Below are 19,905 nucleotides of genomic sequence, written 5' to 3'. Positions count from 1 at the left end.
CTCCCTCCCCGCCTCCCCGCCCCTGCCCCGGGCCTCACCTCCTCACCTCCCCGCCCCTGCCCCGGGCCTCACCTCCTCACCTCCCCGCCCCTGCCCCCGGGCCTCGCCTCCCGGGGCGCAGCAGGAGCTGATGCTTCTGGGAGTCCCAGATGCAGCTGAGATGAGTGCGCCCCCCCCCAGCAAGCCCTGCCGGCTCTGCGCCGCCCCCAGCGCGGGCTCGTGTGGCGCTGAGTGCGTGACTCACGCAGCCCGGGCCTAATGACCCACCTGCCTTCTCCCCGCGGGCGGCGCCCTCCGCCCCCGCCTTGCAGGCCCCCCGCCCCGCAGGCCCCCGCCCCGCAGGCCGGCCGTACCCCGCCGCTCTGCCTCCGCCCTGCTGGCTGCCGCTGGAAGAAGGAGCCTGTGCGGCCGGGCTGAAGGCGCCGGTGACTGAGATCCCCGCGGCCGCGCTGCCTGCATTCTAGCATATTCCCGTGTGCACGAGAATTCCCGTGTGCACCTTAGGGTGCGTCCCGAGCCAGCTCAGGTTGCACGGGGATGCGGCCTGCCCCGGACAGCGCGGGCAGAACACAGTCATAACCCAGAGCCCAGCTCCGCCTTCTCCAAACCTACGTGGCGGGTCTGCTCCAGAGCCACAGACAGCCCGCGTCCATCCCCGGCGCGGCCAGCGGCTGAGTGCTCCCATCAAGCTGCAGAATACCCCTGGAGGAGCGCTGGAGAAGAGCAATGTGCCATGATGCCAGTGTGCTCAGAGAAGTGCACTATGAGGACACAGGCAAGCGCTGGAACTCATGCAGGCTTCAGAGGCAAAGCCGGGGACTCCTCCCTCCTGTCCCAGACATTCACAAGTGTGTGGGATCAAGGCCAGTCACTCCACGTGGAGAGCCGGAGACACTGCAGGATGGGGGGGGGGGGGAGGAATGCACTTCCTGTTACCTCCGAAGAGGCCAGGTTTTCCTTTAAGAGTCTTCGGTTGCTGTGATGATTGGGGAGGGGGTGGGGGGCAGGGCAGAAAATGCAAGTGGTTCCTGTTAGGGCTTGAGCAGATTGCTCCATTTCCTGTCTGGGGACTCCTGCCCTCCCGCTGTGGACTCTGCCTCCTCACCCGCAGAGATGCCCTGGCAGAGTCCAGAGTCCTGGGGCAGCGTGGAGCCGGGAGCTGGGCTGCCAGGCCCCTTGGGAAGAAACTCAGCATGGATTCCAAGGACCTCAGCCTGGCACCTCTGACACAGGACGGCCCTAAGAGCGAAGCTCCGGGTGGAAGGACCGGGAAGGTAAACACAAAATGGCCTCAGGGCCTGGGTGGGCACTGAGAGACAGGGCTCAGGCCCCACCTGGAGCCGCCTGCAAAACAGATCCTCCACGGAGAGTTCTGCACCGTGCCTGAGAGCCGTCCCCCTCCTTCCCCTCCCAGGTCACCAGGCAGTGACGCCAACGATCAGGTTGTGGCACTCTTTGCTCCGGAGGGAGCCATGGGAGGAGGAGGGGGACAGGCAGACCGCCAGGCTGAAGAGACAGCTCCGTCCACCGCTTTCCACCCTCGGCCAGGCCTCCTGCGTCTCAGCGGGTGGGTGCAGACAGGAGCCGGCCACGTGAAGTCTTTACGTTCTCCACACATTGTCTATCTTTCTCCCCGCCCCTCTTACCTTCTGCTGGTTGGTGAGAACTCCCTGCCCTAGCAAATACCATACACTGTGAGCCTTAACAGTAGAAATGCTGTGTCTCGCCATCCCGAAGGCTCACACTGGGAACCGAACCGCCCGTGGGCTGTGAGAGGGGAGTCATCCCATGAGTCTGTCCTCAGAGCTGGCTTCGTGGCAATATTGGGCTTCCCCTGGTCTGAGGCAGCTTAACTCCAGTGTCCATATCAACGTCTCCCCTGTACGGAAGAGAACTTGCAAGTGCTCAAAATGCGCAGGGCCCCTTCCACGCATTGCGTCTCATGTGACGACTCACGCCCCTCATCCTAGCCACCCAGGAAGCTGAGGTCTGACCATCAAGCTTCGGAGCCATCCTGGGCAGATCAATCTGAGCAACTCATCTCCAGTTGACCTGCAAAAAATTAAAAGGAACTGGAGGCATGGTTCAAGTGGTGAAGCACCAGCTATGAGGAAAAAGCAAGAGCTGAGTCCAGGCCTCCGTACCAACACAAAAAGGAGGAAGAGGGGGAAAATAGAGTAAAACAGAGGACAAGGGACTGAGGGCATGGTTCAAGCTGGGGCACATCTGCCAAGTGCAAGGCCCTGAGTTCAAATCCTCATACTGAAAACGAACGAACAACACTGAATGTCAGGACTTGGAGGAGGTCCAGCGCCCTCTAATGGGCTCCCCCAGCGGAGCGGACGGTCTCCACCGTGACTGATGGATGCGTTTTCCTTTCTCTTCCCAGGACTGGTCCTGCTGGCTGGTCGTGGCCTCTCTGGTGGGCGCCTTCGGTTCCTCATTCCTGTATGGATACAACCTGTCGGTGGTGAACGCTCCAACCCCGGTGAGTGTCTGTGCGTCGCCCAGCAGAGGGCGCTGCGGCCATACGAAATCTTCAAGCACCTGCTTAGCTGGCAGGAGGCCACCTGCAGCTGGGCAGCTCGGAGGGGCTTGGGGAGTCCGAACCCTGTGCTGGACGCTGAGGTACTACAGCAGGTGATACCTGAGCCCAGCCTCGCGTGGAGGGATGGCCTGACATTCCGGATCTTGCCGAGCAATGAGGGTATTTTTTCAGGTACCTGGAGCATAGCACAGACAGGAGCCAGGCTGGGCAGGCCGGGAAGGCTTTGGGGCTTTTCCTCATTTGGAAATATCCTAATCGCCAAGCACAGGGGAGCACGGGCTGGCGAGTCTCTAGGTGTTCTCAGAGCCCCCAGGATTACTGTAGAAGTTCCTCTGAGTTCCAGGTTTGTGTAGCAATCCGTTTTCTCTAACCTTTCGCTGTCACTCTGAGAAGGGGACTTGATTTTCCAGGGTTGTCTGAGTGACAGAGGACTGGGAATTTGGCATCTTCATCTTGGAAGTTCTGCCGTGTGGCCAGCTTGCGGGGGGGGGGGGGGAGGGGAAGGCGGTCCTTTGAACTGAAGGATTATGGGGTGAAGAGACAGGTGAGACTCTAACGGAATGGATGGATATGGGTTTAGGCAGGGACTATGGAACTTCCTTCTTTCCTTCCTTCGTTCCTTCGTTCCTTCCTCCCTTCCTTCCTTCCACAAGGCCCAAAGCTGAATATCAGGAAGGCAGCATGGAAGGGGTAGCATCTACACTGAGCCCTGAAAGGCAACAGGGTTCCAAAGGCATTAGAGAGATGGGGGGGCATGTAGTGGGCATGGAAGTGTGACCCATCAGGCTCATGGGTCAGGAGGGGAGGAGACGGAAGGCGAGGTGGAGAAGCAGGCTGGAGTCAGAAGAGGAGCTCAGACCTTAAGCCAGGCAGCGTTCTTTTATGGACAGTGAAGAGCCACAGCAGGTTCTTGAGGTGTCGGGGAGACGTGCAGGGTTGGGGCTTTCCCATGGGAATGTGCCCAATTCAGCCCATGGATGTTGCCTCCACTTCACCGTGGGGGAAGGGGTTCAAGGCTTCTGTACCTTGCCCAAGACCTCATAGCTGGAATTCAAACCCTCGTCTGCCCAAAGCCAGCTCAGGCCTTTCCCATCCCTGTCATCTGCCAGCGGTGCCAAGCCTCAAAAGCTCAGCGCGCTGGGAGTCTTGGCATAGGCAGCGAAGGCAAGAATGAACATGAGGCTCTGAGCGACCTCACCACACACAGAGCGAGCTGTTTCCTGCCAGGCCCAGGCCGCAGATGCCCGGGCTAGGTTCTCCTTACATGACTCCAGGGTCACGGACAAACCTCGCTGAGGCTGAAGTGACATCACAACGGTGACCCTCGATCATCTGAACCTTGACAAAGCCCCCGTCCCCATCACTGCAAGGAGAGATGCAAGGCCCCCGTGTGGTCCAACAGAAAATGCACAATGGCTTTAGTTAGGCTAGCACCCCCAAAGCTTGCTCCCTTCTGAGGGCCTGGCCACAGCACCCTTTCCCTGCTCTACCCCCTGCAAGTGATGAGGTTTCAAAATTGTTTCATGGACTCTGGTGCTGGTGGCTCGCATCTGTCATCCTAGCTGCTCAGGAGGCTGAGATCTGAGGATCCCAGTCAATGCCAGCCGGGTAAGAAAAGTCTTGGAGATTCTTATCTCCAATTAACCAGCAAAAAAACCATGTGCCTCAAGTAGTAGAATGCCAATCTTGAATGAAGAGACCAAATGAGAAGGTGAGGCCTGAGTTCAAGCCCCAATATTGAGACGAGGGAGAGAGAGAGAGGGAGAAAGAGAGAGAGAGAGAGATTACAGGGAGACATGGGGGAGGGAAGCTGTGAACACCGGATTAAGAGTGTACTTCTTCTCTACCTGGGGAAGAGAGAGGCCCTTACTGGAGCTTTGAGACCCACCATCACTTTATGGGAACAAGGAAGCAGAGGCAAGACTCAGCCCTTTGTCCAGCGGTCCCCTGTAGTGACTGTAGGACTGGGGAACCAATCTCAGACCCCGGGAGGCTGGAAACAGAGCAGAAACTCCAAGCAAAGTCTTGACTGGGGCTCACGGGAAGGAGGGAGTTGTGGAATGGAAAAGATGCCCATACTGGGCATAGAGCGGCTGCCCGCAGAGATGAATGGCAGCTGCCACCAGGGGGCGCTGCTAGACACAAGAGACTGTGGTCACTGCAGCTCCGGCCCGCCTCTGGTGACAGCACCACCTCTACTGTACTCAGAGCAGGTGTTGGACCCAGATCTAATGCTCCTTCCTGCTTCCTGGGCTGACGTGCTACCGTTCGGGTCAGCACCCTCGTTCTGTAATGTCTGGACGGTGACTGATTTACACTGGGCAGAGCTTAGGGTCTTATTGCAAGTGTTCAACATTACCTTCATAGTGTGAAAGCGGCCCAAGACAATCTATAAATGAATGCGCAGGGCTGTGTGCTGATAAAACTTTATTTACCAAAATGGGTGTGGGCCAGGAATTATTGTCTAACTCCTGGGTTTGAGTTTTAGGAAAGGGAGACGTGCCAGTGATGTGGGCCTTTGGGGCAGAGGGCGAGCTGGCTGGACAGTTAGTCCATCACCAGTGATCTGTAGCATCTAATCAGGGAGAAAATGGGATGCTTATTTCCTAGCATCTTTCCTTCTTTTGCCCATTTATTGGTGCTTGTCTAGGCCTTTCTATTTCCAGTGGCTAATTCTAATTGACATGGAATTGACCTGTCATTTCTATCCTCTATCATCTATATAGATGTATCTATTCTCTATTTATTCTTTATCACCTGTGTCCATTCACCAGCCTAGCTACCCCTCAGAGGCATTCTGATGACTCGTAAAAGACAGACCTTTCCAAGGCCACTTTGCACATCCACCAAAGGTGTGATAATGAACTGAATTTTCAAGCCGTCACGCACTTAGGCTGACACCTGGCAAGTGGCCCGAGGTTTCTGCCATCTCAGCATTGACCTTTAGCAGGAGAACGCAGTCTCCCTGGACGGCTTCATCAGGATGGCCCCAATAGCCTGCTGTTGCCAGAGTGGCAGTAGAAGGGGTCCACCACGTGCCTGTGGGCCCAAGGTTACAGTGGGAGGGAGATGTCGCTGGGTGCCTGCGGACCCCGCGGGTCTGGAAGCACCTGCAAGGCCGGAGGCACCGGATGGAGTCAGCAGAGCTGCCGTGAGGTTTCTGGCTGCAAAGCCGGTTGTAGGAACAGAGGCAGGTCTCCACCCAGGCAGGCAGTGTGGTGCAGGCCTGGGTGGAGTGAGGTTGTCAGGACCAGGCCAGGCAAAGCCAGTCTCGTGTATGAGCATCATCCAGAGAGTCCACAGGGAGATCCTGGAAGCCATGTTCTGAAGACATGCAATGTCAGAGCCAGGACAGACAATGTGGAGCACAGGCTCCATCTAAAGGGCCTAGCAAAGACGAGTCACCAGGCCGGGGAGGGTTGAGGCATGAGACGGGCCAATCCAAGGGGAGCCTCTAGCTAGGAGCGGGGCCTGGGATGTGAGGCCGCTACACTGCTGGAAGAGCCCGCAAGGTGAGGGTCTCAGAAAACAGCTGGCCTAGGCAGAATGGCCACTGGGGTGAAAGAAGAAGAAAAGCCACCGGAAGGACTGGAGGTGAGATAGATTCGTGTTCTGAGCAGAACACATGACCATGGTATAAAGTCGGCATGTCAGCTGAGCATGGTGGATCACACCTGTCATCCTAGCTGCTCAGGAGGCTGAGATCTGAGGATCACAGTTCAAAGCCAGCCCAAGCAGGAAAGTCCATGACCCTCTTACCTCTGATTAACCACCAAAAAAGCCAGAAGTGGAGCGGTGGCTCAAATGGTAGAGCACTAGCCTTGAATACGAAATCTAGCAACAGTGCCAAGGCCCTGGGCACTAGCACCAAAAAAAAAATTTTTAACTAGACACAAAATAAGAGAGGGAAGAAAGGAAGGGAGGGAGGAAGGGTGAGCGGGAGGGAGGGAGGGAGAAACTGAGGGAGAAAGGGAGGGAAGGAGAGAGGGAAGGAAGGAGGGAGAGAGAAAGGAAGGAAGGAGGGAGGGAGGGAGGGAAGAAAGGAGGGAGGAGGGAGGAAGAGAGAGGAAGGGAGGAAGGAAGGAAGAAAGGAGGGAGGGAAGGAAGGAAAGAAGTAAGGGAAGGAAGAAAGAGGAAAGGGAAGGAGGAAGGAAGAGGGGAGGGAAGGAAGGAAGCAAGGGAGGAGGGAGGAAGAGAGGGAGAGACGGAGGAAGGAAGGGGAGGAAAAGCGAAGAACTTTAGTGGGAGGGCTGTGGTCAGGGGAGGGGGCGTGGTTGGGAGCTGCAGGAGGGAGGGAAGGGCAGAGGCCTCTCAGCTGCACAGTTGCTGCCTGTAGGTCAGGAAGGAGCCTGAAGCCTCAGCAGATGTTCACAGACAGGATTCCATAGACCAGAGCGTGCCTCCAAACAGTGCTGGGTCTCTGTTCCCTGTGTCTTGCGGGATAGCCATTGCTCCGATTTGGGAAATATGGCTCAGGTCCTCGAGGGCTAGGGTAGGGGTCTGTTTCTCCACCAGGTAAAGAATTAAGAGGCAGAGGAGTATCGAAGCAGCAAGTTTATTGAGTGGGGAGTGGAGGAGCCTGGGAACGGGCTCTGCCATGGTCTTCTTCTCCAGAGGCTTTGCCCTCATTGCTTGATGGCTTGTGTACCTGCCAGCCCGGCTCTTCTTATTGGTTGAATGGAATCCCACGGCCTTATGGGAAGAAGAAGTGTTAGAGCACAAGCCCAGGGCCTTATGGGAACAAGAAGCACCACGGTGGGCCACGGCTTGTCTGTGCCTGGTATGGGCGCCATTTTTTAATCTCCTAGCTACCTAAAAGTTCCCCTTTCTTCCTCTCACTAGTACACACCAAGTCCTAAGTTCAAACCCGCATACTGACAAATAAAAAGAACCCAGAAGCCCACATCTGGACTCTGCACAGCCCCACCCTGAGCTGCGGGCTGCGCACAGAGCCAAGGTGTACTCCTGGTGTCTCAGTGGAAAGCAGGAAGGAAGGCGAGCAGCCCAGACGCTGCGGCCAGGCCGTCCATCCCGCCTGGCGGCACGGAGGCACGCAGGGCTCGGGGTCAGAGGGAGAGGGCTGGGATTCCAGGAGGCCCCTCGCACTCCGTCAGCGCAGCAGCAGTGGTAGGCAATTATGCTGCTGAAATGGGTTTCTCCAGGCTCCACAGTCTCTCGGCTCCTGCCGAGAGTCTCATCTTGTTTGACCAATTATGGAAGCAACAGGCTGCTAGTAGGCGAGGAAAGCAACACCCCCCCCCCGGATTTAATCACAAAGCTCCTGGATGAGTCACCTCTGAGTCAGGGGCCGAGTGTGTGTCTCCCCACCACGCAGGGCAGGCGGGGAGGCGCTGGGATAATAACCCACTTCACAAACCTGGGGGAGATCAAGTGCTGCCCGTGACCATGAAAACAAGACATACATCAGTCCCAGCCTGGACTGGGCCCCCAGGCGCCGCTCTGAATTCTTCCTCTAAATCTATTCATTTCTAAAGGCCATCCATGTCTGCTAGTTTGTGTTCTGTGTGTGTGTGTTGCTTGATGTTTACATTGTGAGCGTCTCCCCTCTTGGGTGAAGGCTTCCTCCTGGGATTTCAAGTGTCCTGCAGGCAGTCCGTGTCCCCGACATGTGCATCTTCTGTTGTTTCTGACTTTTCTCTAGTTTGAGGTGCTGCTGAGTTTTTCAGACGGGGCCTCTGAGTCATGTGTTGGTCTGGTCTGGTTTGAATCAGTGCTGGGAAGGCTGCTGACTGACTGGAGGCCTGGGGTGTCAGTATCTGGGCGTTCCAGCCTGCGGGTATCACCAGCCTCCTGCTCATTCTCTGAAACGTTCAGCTTATTAGAGCTGAGTGGCTTTCTCTTTCTTTCTCTTTCTTTTGTAGTCCAAAACTGGGCCTGAAACTCAGTATCTGATGCTTCTGCTCATTCACTGACACATCACTGCCACCTCCAGCCCTGCTACCTTTCTTCCTTCCTCTCTCCCTCCCTCCCTCCCTGTCTCCCTGCCTGCCTGCCTGCCCACTTGCCTGCCTGCCTGCCCACTTGCCTGCCTGCCCGCCCGCCTTCCTTCCTTCCTTCCTTCCTTCCTTCCTTCCTTCCTTCCTTCCTTCCTTCCTTCCTTCCTTCCTTCCTTTTTCTGTACTACGGATTGGACCAAAAGTCTTATGCTTGCTAGGCAAGTGATCTATTTCTTGAGATTACACCCCCAGCCCTTTTATTTTTACTTTATTCATTCCTGTATTTGTTCATTTGTTTATGATCATAGTAACATTTCCTGGGCTATCCTCAAATCCTGATCTTCCTATCCAGGCCTTTTAAGGAATCTGGGAGTGCATACAGGTATATGCTTCTACATCCAGCCAGCCTGCATACTTGATTCAGAATTTTCTCATGTCTTGATGTTCTAAGAGCCTATCCTGGCTCTGGGATGCTCTGCTTAAAGGGCAGAGCAGAGGTTGCTCAGTCAGAGAGCTAGGCCGATGAATCCACAAGGGTGGGGGGTGGCGAATCGTGGAGGGAGAAGGCCTGCGGGCGAGAGCAAGCCCAGACAGAAACCTAAATACCGTGCCTCTGACCCACAGACAAAGGCAGGTTTATTTAGCACCAACTACGTGAGGCCCTCTCCTCATCACGTCTCATGCCTGCACCTTAGGACGTGTCTCAGGAAGCTGAAATCTGAGAATCCTAGTTTAAAGTCAGCTGGGGCAGAAAAACCTGATGAACTCTCATCTCCAATTAACCAGCAAAAAGCTGGAAGTGGAGCATGGCTCAAGGAGCAGAGTAGCAGCCTTGAGCAAAAAATGTCAAGCTAGAGTACAAGTGCCTGAGTTTCCAGTACCAGGAAGGGGGGAGGGAAGGAGGGGGGGGAAGGAGGGAGGGGGGAGGGAGGGAAGGAGAAAGGAAGAGAAATCCCCAAACTCCCAGAAGAAAAGCAGATATAAAGCTCAGGAACCAACCACAATTCTGCCCAAATGTCTATTCTAGAAGGATACCCCTTCCCAAAACCAAGTCCCCAGTCACAAGCAGGCTTTCTAAGGACCGCAGTCTCAGGCCTGCCTTGTGAAAGCCTGTCCACACAGGAGTTCTGGGTGTAGGGAGCTGGCTGACATGGTCCCCATGTCGATGAGCCTGTCTGGACAGAGACATCTTTACAAAGACTTCGTTAATCTCGATTCTCCTCCTGGGAGCGGTGAGTCCACTGTGCCTCCTGGCTTTGAAGGCCCTTCGGGGGGCTGTGGTATGATTTTTTTGGGGGGTCCGGTCGTGGGGCCTGAACTCTGGGCCTGGGCGCTGTCCCTCAGCTCTTCAGCTCAAGGCTAGCTCTCTATGTGGTATGATTTGTTCTCTCTTGTGACACGCGTGTGCCCCGGATGGCCACCGGCTCTTCTGCACACTGTGTAGATGACACTGAGCGTGACTTTAGATGAATGCATGGCGGGCTCTTCGGGAAGCAGGAGGAAGCCTTTCCCGTGGCAAGGCAGGCTACAAGGTAATTGGTCGCCCACTGTCTGGCAATTTCCATGCCATGTGGAGGATGGGATTCTGAGAGTTTAATTTATTGCCAGAAGAATAACCCTTGAGTTCTTAGGCTGGGAGATAATGGTGAATTATTTATAGGCTCTTAAACCTGAGAAATAAACATGTCTAGACGCCTTCTTTCACAAATCAAGAAATAATGGTATTCATAGCACCACCAACCAACCACACCAACTTCTGTTTTCTGGTGTGTGTGTCCATGGAGCCAGAGCTGTCTTCATATTCTTCTCGCACAAATCTTCCCAATGATACTTTTAAGAAGGCAGCGATTCACAGTTGAGGGAACCAAGGCCTCAAAACATTCAGCGACTTGTACAATCACCCAGCAGAGAGTGGACGGCAGGGGTGAGAATGGAACAAAATAGATGCTCAGGGTCCTGAATGGCAGATACTCCCAGAGGGCCAGAGCACCTTGCTGGAGTAGGCCAAAGTCCCATGGCCAAGGTCACAGAATTCCATGGCGCTAGCAAGTCTTGAACCCAGGACTGTCAACGCTTTGGTTTCCTTTAACTATGTAGACTCTTACTCATATCTTTGTAGTTTAGCCTCTAGTTAGTACAAGTCATACTATAAATACTCCTGGATAGATTTTTTAATAAAAAAAAACTCAGCCATGTGCTGTGGCTCATGCCTGTAATCCTAGCTACGCAAGAGGCTGAAATCTGAGCAGCAGGTTGAAATCTGAGGATCAAGGTTCAAAGCCAGCCTGGGCAGGAAAGTCCAGTGAGACTCTTATCTCCAATGAACTACCTAGATATGTCAGAAGTAGAGCTGTGGCTCAAGTGGTAGAACATTAGCCTTGAACTAAAGAGCTCAGACACAGTGCCCAGGCCCTGAGTTCGAGCTCCAGGACTGACACACATACACACAAATCATCTATCTTACTCATTGTCTCATACCAAATGCAGGAGCCTCCTCACTGGCTTCGCTTAGTAGCTGTGAAGGGGTCTTCATGCTACACATACAATGAATATCTTGAACCACACATCAGAGCTACTGCTCCATGCCCAGCCAGCCAGTGACTCCTCAGGGGCCATGAGCTCCAAAGACCACGGGCAAACCCAGGTATAAGCAGCCCCTGCCCTGCTCTCCAGCCTTCCTCCTGATGCTTGATACCCTCCAGCTCCGTGAAGCCATTTTCAGGAATTCGATGTCCACATGCGGTCACCAGCTTCTGAACCTTGAGCATTCAGTCCCCTCTGTCTACATTGTCCACCTGAGCCCAGCCCACCTTGCAGCCCACCTGGTCCGAGAAATTGGCCATCACCCGCTGGGCTTCCTGCCATTGTGGTGTCCACTTGTCATCATGGGGTACTTACTCAGCTGGTCTCCGTTGGACCTTGAGCTCCTTGAAGGCAGGGGGCCAGAACTTACATCTTGAAGATGGGGTGAAACATCTCTGTGAACCTGCCAGGCAACCCTTGGGATGAGCACAGCAAAGTCCTCAAAGCACGGCAAGATGGTGAATGAGTAAGCCAGCTTCTCCCCAGGGGCTCCTGGATGCAGGGCGATGCAGTCAGTGTCCTGAGTGTCCTTCCACAGGCACGGGGCAGTGCAACACAGTCAGCGTCTTAACTAAACAGATGCTTAACTACATGACGTCCTTCCATGAACGCCGGGACACCATGCAAAGTGATGCAGTCAGCATCTTGTAGTGACCTCCGTGACACCCGACACTGCCACGAGTACGGGAGCAGGAGGCGATGCAGCTGGGTCGGAGGAGGCTCTTCAAGGAGCTGCAATTGCTTGAATCAGCACAGGATCACAGTTAGACTCAACAAGGACTGTCTATGTGTGGGGCGATGCTGTCTTTCTGAGGACAGTGTAGACAGAGTGAGTGCCTGAGAATTTCTAGGCATTCATTACTTACACACACTTTTCCGAAGGGCCTTGACCCCTTGCTGTAGCCCTTGGGGTGTCCTGCACCCCCTACCTTCCTGTGAACCTCTGATCCCTTCTTAGTGGCTGTCGCCGTCTCTCCTGGTAGACTTCATGCTCGTTGAACTTCATGGGGTCCACTGACTGACGGAGGTTCATTTCTATATCAGTGACCTCTGGGCTTAGCTGCTCGATTTTCCCTCCTCTGAGGTGCGCGGAAGAGTCTGCAGAGTGGAGCGAATATGTGGGGGCTGTGAAGTCAGCAGCTCCAGCGCACAAGCCCCTCTACCTACTGCACACGAGCCAGGTGACCAAGACAAGTGTGTCACTCTTGGTCCCCTAGTGTGTAAGCAAAGGCTTCCACCTCTAGGGTTGTTCAGAGCTGAGATGCAGTCATTCAGGTGTCTTGGTAAACTTTCCATAGTTGTAGGGAAGATGAACAGTTTCATCGGAGTGAAGCTAAAAAGTTGTTTAAAAAAATAGTGAGTTGCTCACAGCTTGAATGAGAAGACCACACCCAAGCCGGTCTGAGGGGCCTCTTGCAGCCACCACTGTTGTGAAATACTCAGATGGCACAGAACCCTGCCGTTTCCCTCAGGGCTGCTACTGCTTTCTCTGCATCAAAGACCACCACCACCACCACCACAGGCCCTTGATTTGGTCCCACCAGCACCTTATGCAAAGTCCAGGCATCTGATTGGCTGAGGCTGGGTCACATGATCACTCCCTAGCTGCAAGGGATGCTTGGAGAATAGACATCTGGCATTTACAGCCTCCGTGATGATCAGTAGTCCTTGTTTCCCACATAGATAGAGGGCATCTGAATCTGAGTACCCGCAAAAGGGTGACAAATGCCCCCCGGCACACGCAAAGCCTTCCCTTCAACTCGGTGGTTGTCAGTGGCCACAGCCAGGGAGTGTGGGACCCATTTGAGACTGCTTGAGCGCGTTGGTGAGGGCCCAAACGTCAGAGCTATGGTAGCTTCCATGAGAGGGTTAGGTGTTCAGACTTGGCTGAGGGGTGGAAGCCGTGAGGTCTTTTGGCCGTGGGGCAGTGATTCAGCTTGGGAGGGCCGCCCAGCAGTGCCATCCAGTAAGTGGCTTACACAGTGGAAACAAGCTTGGTAAATTACCCGCTCACTGTGGCCAGCCCTCCCCACAAGTTGGCCTGAGAGCTTGGAAATAGGAGTTTTGAGGATGTACTTGTTTGGAGTAGCTTTTCCTTAATGCTTGATTTGTGTCTCTTAACTCAATAGATGCTAATTAAATTAACCCCCCCTCCTACCACCACTATTTTTAAGACAGTCTTACAGTAATAGAAGCTGGAAGTCCAAGATCAAAGTGTGGGCAGGGTTGGCTCCTTCTGAGCGCTGTGAGGGGAAGGTCTAGTCCATTCTACTCTTGATGATGGCCATCTTTTCCCTGTGCTCTTGACTTTGTCTTTCCTCCCTTGCCTGCCTGAGTTCAAACTTCCCCTTTCTAAAGGGACACCAGTCATGCTGAGTTATGAGCCACCCTAGTGACCTCATTTGAACTTGCTTAGTTCTGTGAAGACTCTAGTTAGGTCACATTACTTGCTAAGGTGGTGAAGGGTTTTAAGATACAAATGAAGGGGGACACGATCCAGATCACAATGGACAAAGATGGTGGCTTGGTTGAGGAACCTTTACCAAAGGCAAGAGTTAAAGATACATTCATACCTTCTGACTGAGCACCTGCAAAGACTCAAGGACAGATCCCCAAGCTCCAAATAGCATGGCATGCAAAGGAATCTGCCCAAGCCAGGACCGAAAGACTTGTGGCTTGCTAGAGGCTTCTAAGAAAAGTCTTTTTAACACCATCAATTACTATCTCCCCAGACACTGTGAATGGGAAAGCCCAATTACCCCAGGAACATTCTGTGCTCGTGAGTGGATGAAGTTATAGGAGGAAATCAAGCTATGGAAGCAGAGTAAAATATGCTGTAGAAGCATCTCTATTCTGACTGTGTTGATTGATTAGTTGTGAGCCAACAGATCAATAGTCCTTGAAATTTGTCGCCCCAGTGAATTTGCCTGGTTTAGGTATCCTTGTTGCTGAGCTATTCTGAGTTGGTATCCAAGCATCCTTAAAGTGGGTTAGTGCATTATCAGCTATGGTGGTCTGAAATGTCTTTGAGATGTGGGTCTATGTTTGGTTTCTCTCTGTGTCTAGCTAGTTTTCATTTGCATTTCCCAGTAGACCACTGATGGTAAACACCCTGCCGCCTTACTGGTCATTTGTGTTTCATTTAAGATCTATTCAAGTCTCTTGCTCATTTATAATTACATTATTTCTCTTCTTATTGACATATTTCAGTTCTTTAAATATTGTTGACAGATTTTTTTCCACAGTTGATTGTACTGCAAATATAATTTAGCCTCTGGCTTGTCTTCATTTCGTGATGCTTTAAGCAATAGGAGATTCGTTTCTTATATAAAAATCCAAATAAGCATTTTTTTTCTTTTACAGTAATTGTTTTAGTGTTCTGGGATTTTTTGTTCCAAAGTATTTTTTCCTTGAGGCATGTGAAGTTTTGCCACATTTCTAGGGTGTTACTTCTAAGTTAAAGAATCTTAAGTATCGGAATTGTCATCATCTTGCGGTCAGCTCTGAGTTCGATTCCCAGTGTTCGCACCTAACAAGTCCCTCTGACTCTGAGGATCCTCAACAAGTTACTGAGGATCCATTTCCCAGATGCAGAATGAGGTAAAACTAGGAACTGATCCCATAATCTGTTAGAAGAGCTTAGTGAGATAAGCCCACCTGGAATCAGCCAAGAGAAGAACATGAAGAGAGTGATCTATTAAAAACAAAACTCTTCAAGCAGCAGCAGGAGGGACAGAAGGAAATAACACGTTTTGTTGTTTGTTTTCAGTATATCAAGGCCTTTTACAGTGAAGTGTGGGAAAGGCGGTACGGACATCCCATAGACCCGGACACTCTGACTCTGCTCTGGTCTGTGACCGTGTCCATATTCGCCATCGGTGGACTGGTGGGGACTGTCATCGTGAAGATGCTTGGGAAAGCTCTCGGGAGGTCAGTAAGCTGCACCCTCTGTAAGGAACACACTGTAGCTACATCATCATCAAGGTCCCGGCAGGCAGCACAATTCCATTCAGCCTATGTGGAGGGATTTTAACGCCCTAAGAGGAAGGGGAGGAGCTAGGGTGTCAGCGCCGGAAGTGAACAGAGGTGAAGGATGAAGGGCTAAGGAGAGAGAGCTGGAGCTGCGAAGGGGATGGTCTGTACTAGAACCATGAAACCCAAATGAGGGGTACGGTGAAGAACCCCTCTTCTTCTCCATCCTCCATACTTCTGTAGGATCCTCCCCTTGTCAAACCCAAGTGGAAGCCAGAAAACTAGGGAGCCATCCAGGAGAGCCAGCGGCAAGAGTGCGGAGGAGGGCGGGAGAGAGGAGAACGCAGAACCAGCACAGAGCTGGGAGACTGGCTGTCCCACGTATGCTTGTGTTGATCTGCCTTTGAGGAAAATCGTCTGTTCAGATTATCTTCTGCTTTATGACTATCTCATCATTTGCTTGCCTACTCCCTGACGGAGAGATATTTAGGCGATTTCAGAGTTTACCTCACACATAAAGATGCAGCGAGTATCAAAACTCCACGCTGAGATTTCCTACCCAGGCCCTCTCCAGTCAGATCCACTCTACTTCCTAAGCCTCCTTCCTCCGGCCTTTCTTTGTGACATGCAGCTTTCTCTTGCGGCAGACTAGACCAGTCATAAATTTCCTCTCTGTCTTCTCTGTATCCTTGCTATGAACAACAGTTTCCTGGAAGCCACAAAGGCTTGTGTGACTGGAGTCCGTGAATTTTCTGTCCGAGCAGAGTCACGATTCTTCCACTAGTGGAGTGACTATGGACAGGTCATTTTATTTATCTAGACCTCAATTTCCAACCCTCTAAAATTGGAGATCGGTAGCAATGATCTCCATTTTCTCCAGGGAATGTTCCAAGCGCTGGAGGAGATGAATGGAGAGAGAATGTCACCAGCAGGAGTTTCATAAATAGAGCCTGTCACTCCTGTCCAGCATCTTTAGTATCCCCGTGATATCCACACAAAATAGTGCTCAACAGATCCCAGCATCAAATTCATCTGAACTCGCATCCCTCAGTGCTCAGAGGAAGGGACCAAAGTAAAGATCAGTCATGAAGGTATGGACAGGCCAGCGCTGAACGAGATCTAGGAATGAATGAAAGGGGAAGGACATCAACATTGCCCAGTGCTTCTGAGCATCGAAGGCAAGGACTGAGATCTGCTCTGTGCATCTAGCAACCAGGAGGCCACTGGTCACTGGGTTGTTTCAAGGGCAGTAATCCCTCCGTGGATATCAAGAGAGGAGAAGGGCTGGAGACATTGTGAAATGTGAAAAGGGAAACAGACAGCAGTGTTCAAGAAGTGTTTTCTTTTAAGGTGGGAGCCTTAAAAACATGTTAATAAGATGTTTGAGTAGAGAGGGACTAAGTAATAGCAAGACAGTTGCTGGAGAAATCTGAACAGGAATGGGGAAGCATCAGAAAGCTTCAGGGCCTGGGGCCAGCAAAGAGTCAGGACAGTCTGGGGACATGAACGGGGCAGGCATATGGATACACTGCAGGTAGGGCAGTAAGTTGAGAGTTTGGGGATCACTTCTGTGTCTTTAATGGACTGAAAACAAGATCATCCACTGAAAATGAGGGAGAGAGAGAAAAATTCCCCTTGGAGGTCAGGGTGCTGAATGGACCAGCAAATTGTAAGACCAATGCTAGGAGCCTTAAAGCGCTGTGGGGTTGGTGGCCCTATATTTTAGACAAACTGTTACTGTGGTTGTGTTTCCTCCAGCCACGCTGAGCTTCACAGGTGCACGCACGCATGGTAGAATGATGTAGAACCAGGTAGGGTTCTACCAAACTCACGGGATAAAGAGCAGTGGAATGGAGCTGGAGCAGCAGAGATGGATGGACACAAACAGGGGGAAAGATATGGGCATAAGGTGCAACCACAGGTCTAGTGTGGCTAAAGAATTACTGAGCAGTTCCAGATGCTTATGGGGGCAGCTGGTATTTCCAGAGCTCCCCATTTCACGAGGGTCTGATGAAAAACGCTTCCCCAATTCAACCAGAACTAGCTACCTCTGTGTCCTTCACAAATTGACCCTGGTTCTAGGAAGGATGCTGGAAGAGTGCGGCTCTCAGACCTTCTCTGTCCTTCCCTTTGTGAGACAAAGTTTTCCTCAAGCCTCTCTGAAGAGCCTGATGGCATTCTCTCTCTACCTTATCACCTGCCCTTTCTATCTAGGGGCTGATGATCCGGGAAGGGGGAGGAGGAAAGAGTCTACACTAAGGGAGACGCTCAGAACAATGAATCAGGGTCCTGGGTGAAGTTCCCAAGTCCCTGGAGTTCTTCCCTATGGAATTAATTGCCAGGATTTTTTTGTTGGTTGGTTTTTGTTTGTTTTTGTGTTTTTGCTTACCTTGGGGTGGGGGCAGGGGAATGGAAACACAATATTGCAATCCTCATCTCTGAACCTCAGTGAGTCAGGTTTGTGACTTATTTGCAAATAAGGTTTCCATTCTCCACTAGGATGCTGTCTGGCTCGGGGTTATTTCGGGAATGAATATATTACTGTGATGAGCTCGCACAGAGGGTGCAAGCCGGACATGGCTGCGAGTTGAGCATTTCCTGATTAGCACAAAAGGCATCAGCCTATCCAAGGCAAAGGTTCAGGCCAGGGAACACCCTTTGCTTCCTGATCTCTCTATCTCTGTCTAACCACCACAAACTGCAATCATTCCGGCCTCCGAGAAAACAGGATCTCATCACACCTCAGGAGCGCTGCGGCCACCAACCTGATCCAAGCCACCAGCTCTTGCTTAAACTCTTATCATAATTCCCCAAATGGTCTAACCTGTGACCACGCCAACCGCTTCCAGCCGTGAGCAACTCAGACAACTGGTTAAATTACAAGGCAGCCCGTGCCATTTCTTTCCTTGGCATCTTCCCGTGGCTGCCCGCTTCACCCAGAGGGAAACCCAGTCCTCCTGGGGGTGGAGGAGCCGTTAGGAACCCCTGGCCACCCTCTCCTTGGCTCCCCTTCAGCCATCTGTCTCCAGCTGTAACCGCCTAGGGATGTTTCTGAACTAGACCGAGCCTGGCTCCTGGTACCTCTGGTCTTTGATGCCTGACTGGCTCAGTTGCTCTCTTTCTTATGTCTGTGCTCCCGTGTCACCCCCTCACGGAAGTCATCCTGGCCTCTCTCACAAAGTCCTGCCCCTTCTCTGCTTTGTCTTTACAATACCTATCACTACTGGCATGCTATATTTAAAGACAACAACAACAACTTGTTGAGTTGGGCACTAGTGGCTCATGACTATAATCCTATCTACTCAGGAGGCTGAGATGTGAGGATCGAGGTTTGAAGCCAGTTTGGGCAGTAAAGTCTGTGAGACTCTTATCTCCAATAAACGACTTAGAAAAAGCTGGAAATAGTGCTGTCGCTCAAGTGATAGAATTATATCCTTGAGCAAAAGAAGCTCAGCACCCAGACCTTGAGTTCAAAGCCCCAGAACCAGCCAAAAAGAAAACATAAACAAAAATATGTGTTGATTGGGGAAAACATAGGATTACAGGCTTTGTGGTCATCCTTGCTGTGTGCCAGAGCCTGGAATGATGTTCAGCACCCAGTCCACTCTCAACTGTGTTGAATGAATAAATGTGAGTGAATGAATGTATGTGGAAAAAATGAAAGACTATTAGTGACCAGATAGCTACCTATATAGGTTGCTTAGCATCACTGTTACTAGAAAGCCAGGTCATTTATTTACTAGTGTGTAGCCCTGACTTCAGATACTTTCAGATTTCTTTGGGGGGGGGGAGGGCCTTGGTTACTGTACTCTGGGCTTTGTGCTTCCCTGGCTGGTGCTCTACCATTTGAACCGTGCGTCCAGCCTGACTCTTTGCTGATTAATTGGAAATAGAGTTTCCAGGGCTTTTCTGTTCAAGCTGGCTTCGAACTATGACTCTTTGATCTCATAGCAGATAGATAGGATTATAGGTATGGGCTAGTAGCACCTGGCTAGATTTATTTTTCCATGTGTGAAATGAGATGCCAGCCATCTCATGATTCAATCTCATAGGGTAACTGTACACAAAGATTTGTACATTCCATGTTTGCTAGCTGTCACCATTAATTTTCATGGATTTTTCCATTTCTTGAGGCTTCAAACAAGTTCCAGATGCCATCCTCAGAATTTTACATAAATCGCAGAACCAGCGTTGTTACCCATTTTGCGAGTAAACAAGGCTAAGAAACCTGCCCAGCGTCACTCCATTTGTGTATGGCAGAGTCGCTCAAGTCCTCTCTGTGGAGGCCTCTCTGTATCCTACCCATAGATCTAGAAGCTGAAAAGGGACCCAAGGCAGACAGGGCCAGGCTGCCTGGCTAACACGTGGCCTGGCTCCTGGGAATTACTCTCTTGTCTATGCCACGAGTACATGTAGGGCTGTACACGTGCCTGAAACTGAGTTACTTGCTAAAGGCCGTGGTGACAAGACCAAAAAAACCCAGCTTACATGAGTGGGAGGAAGGAGACAGCAAGCATGAAAACAAAAAGTATAGAGGGTAATTTCTTAGGATGCCTGGGCTACGAGCTGGGAGCTGTCGTGGCAGGTAGAACGTCAGGAGGGGACACCTGAGCTGAGGCTCGTGAGACCAGTCGTGCCAGGAGCAGGAAGGGACAGCCGTAGAGGGGCAGCAAGGGTGAGGGCCTGGAGCTGGGGACCGCCTGGGTTCCGCAGAGAGCTCCCTTCCGGAGCTTCATGAGTGCCGTGCGCTGTGAATAAGGGCGAGAATTTCACATGGTGGAATGGCCTAGCAAAAGTGATGGCTCCCACGCACGTGTGAAGAGCCTCCATGCAGGGTTTATTCGC

General features: G+C 52.1%; 1 protein-coding gene across 3 annotated transcripts in view; it reads left to right on the top strand.

The window, feature by feature from the left end:
• The window catches only part of Slc2a9 (solute carrier family 2 (facilitated glucose transporter), member 9), a 68,687-nt gene that overhangs the window by 1,487 nt on the left and 47,295 nt on the right, over window positions 1-19,905 (top strand). The window contains exons 1-3 of one of the 3 annotated variants that reach the window (XM_013023964.1): window positions 1,089-1,274; window positions 2,390-2,488; window positions 14,858-15,018. In XM_013023964.1, the coding sequence (XP_012879418.1) occupies window positions 1,194-1,274; window positions 2,390-2,488; window positions 14,858-15,018 (341 nt within the window). In that variant the 5' untranslated portion in view covers window positions 1,089-1,193. Of the gene's footprint in view, window positions 1-1,088; window positions 1,275-2,389; window positions 2,489-14,857; window positions 15,019-19,905 lie in introns of those variants that run through there. The other 2 variants (XM_013023962.1, XM_013023963.1) reach the window with 2 other exon arrangements.

The sequence above is a fragment of the Dipodomys ordii genome, unplaced genomic scaffold (genome assembly GCF_000151885.1).
Source record: "Dipodomys ordii isolate 6190 unplaced genomic scaffold, Dord_2.0 Scaffold71, whole genome shotgun sequence".
NCBI classification, from domain to species: Eukaryota; Metazoa; Chordata; class Mammalia; order Rodentia; family Heteromyidae; genus Dipodomys; species Dipodomys ordii.
The sequence above is the reverse complement of the archived record's forward strand: the minus strand, read 5'-3'. Positions and strand labels throughout refer to the sequence as shown.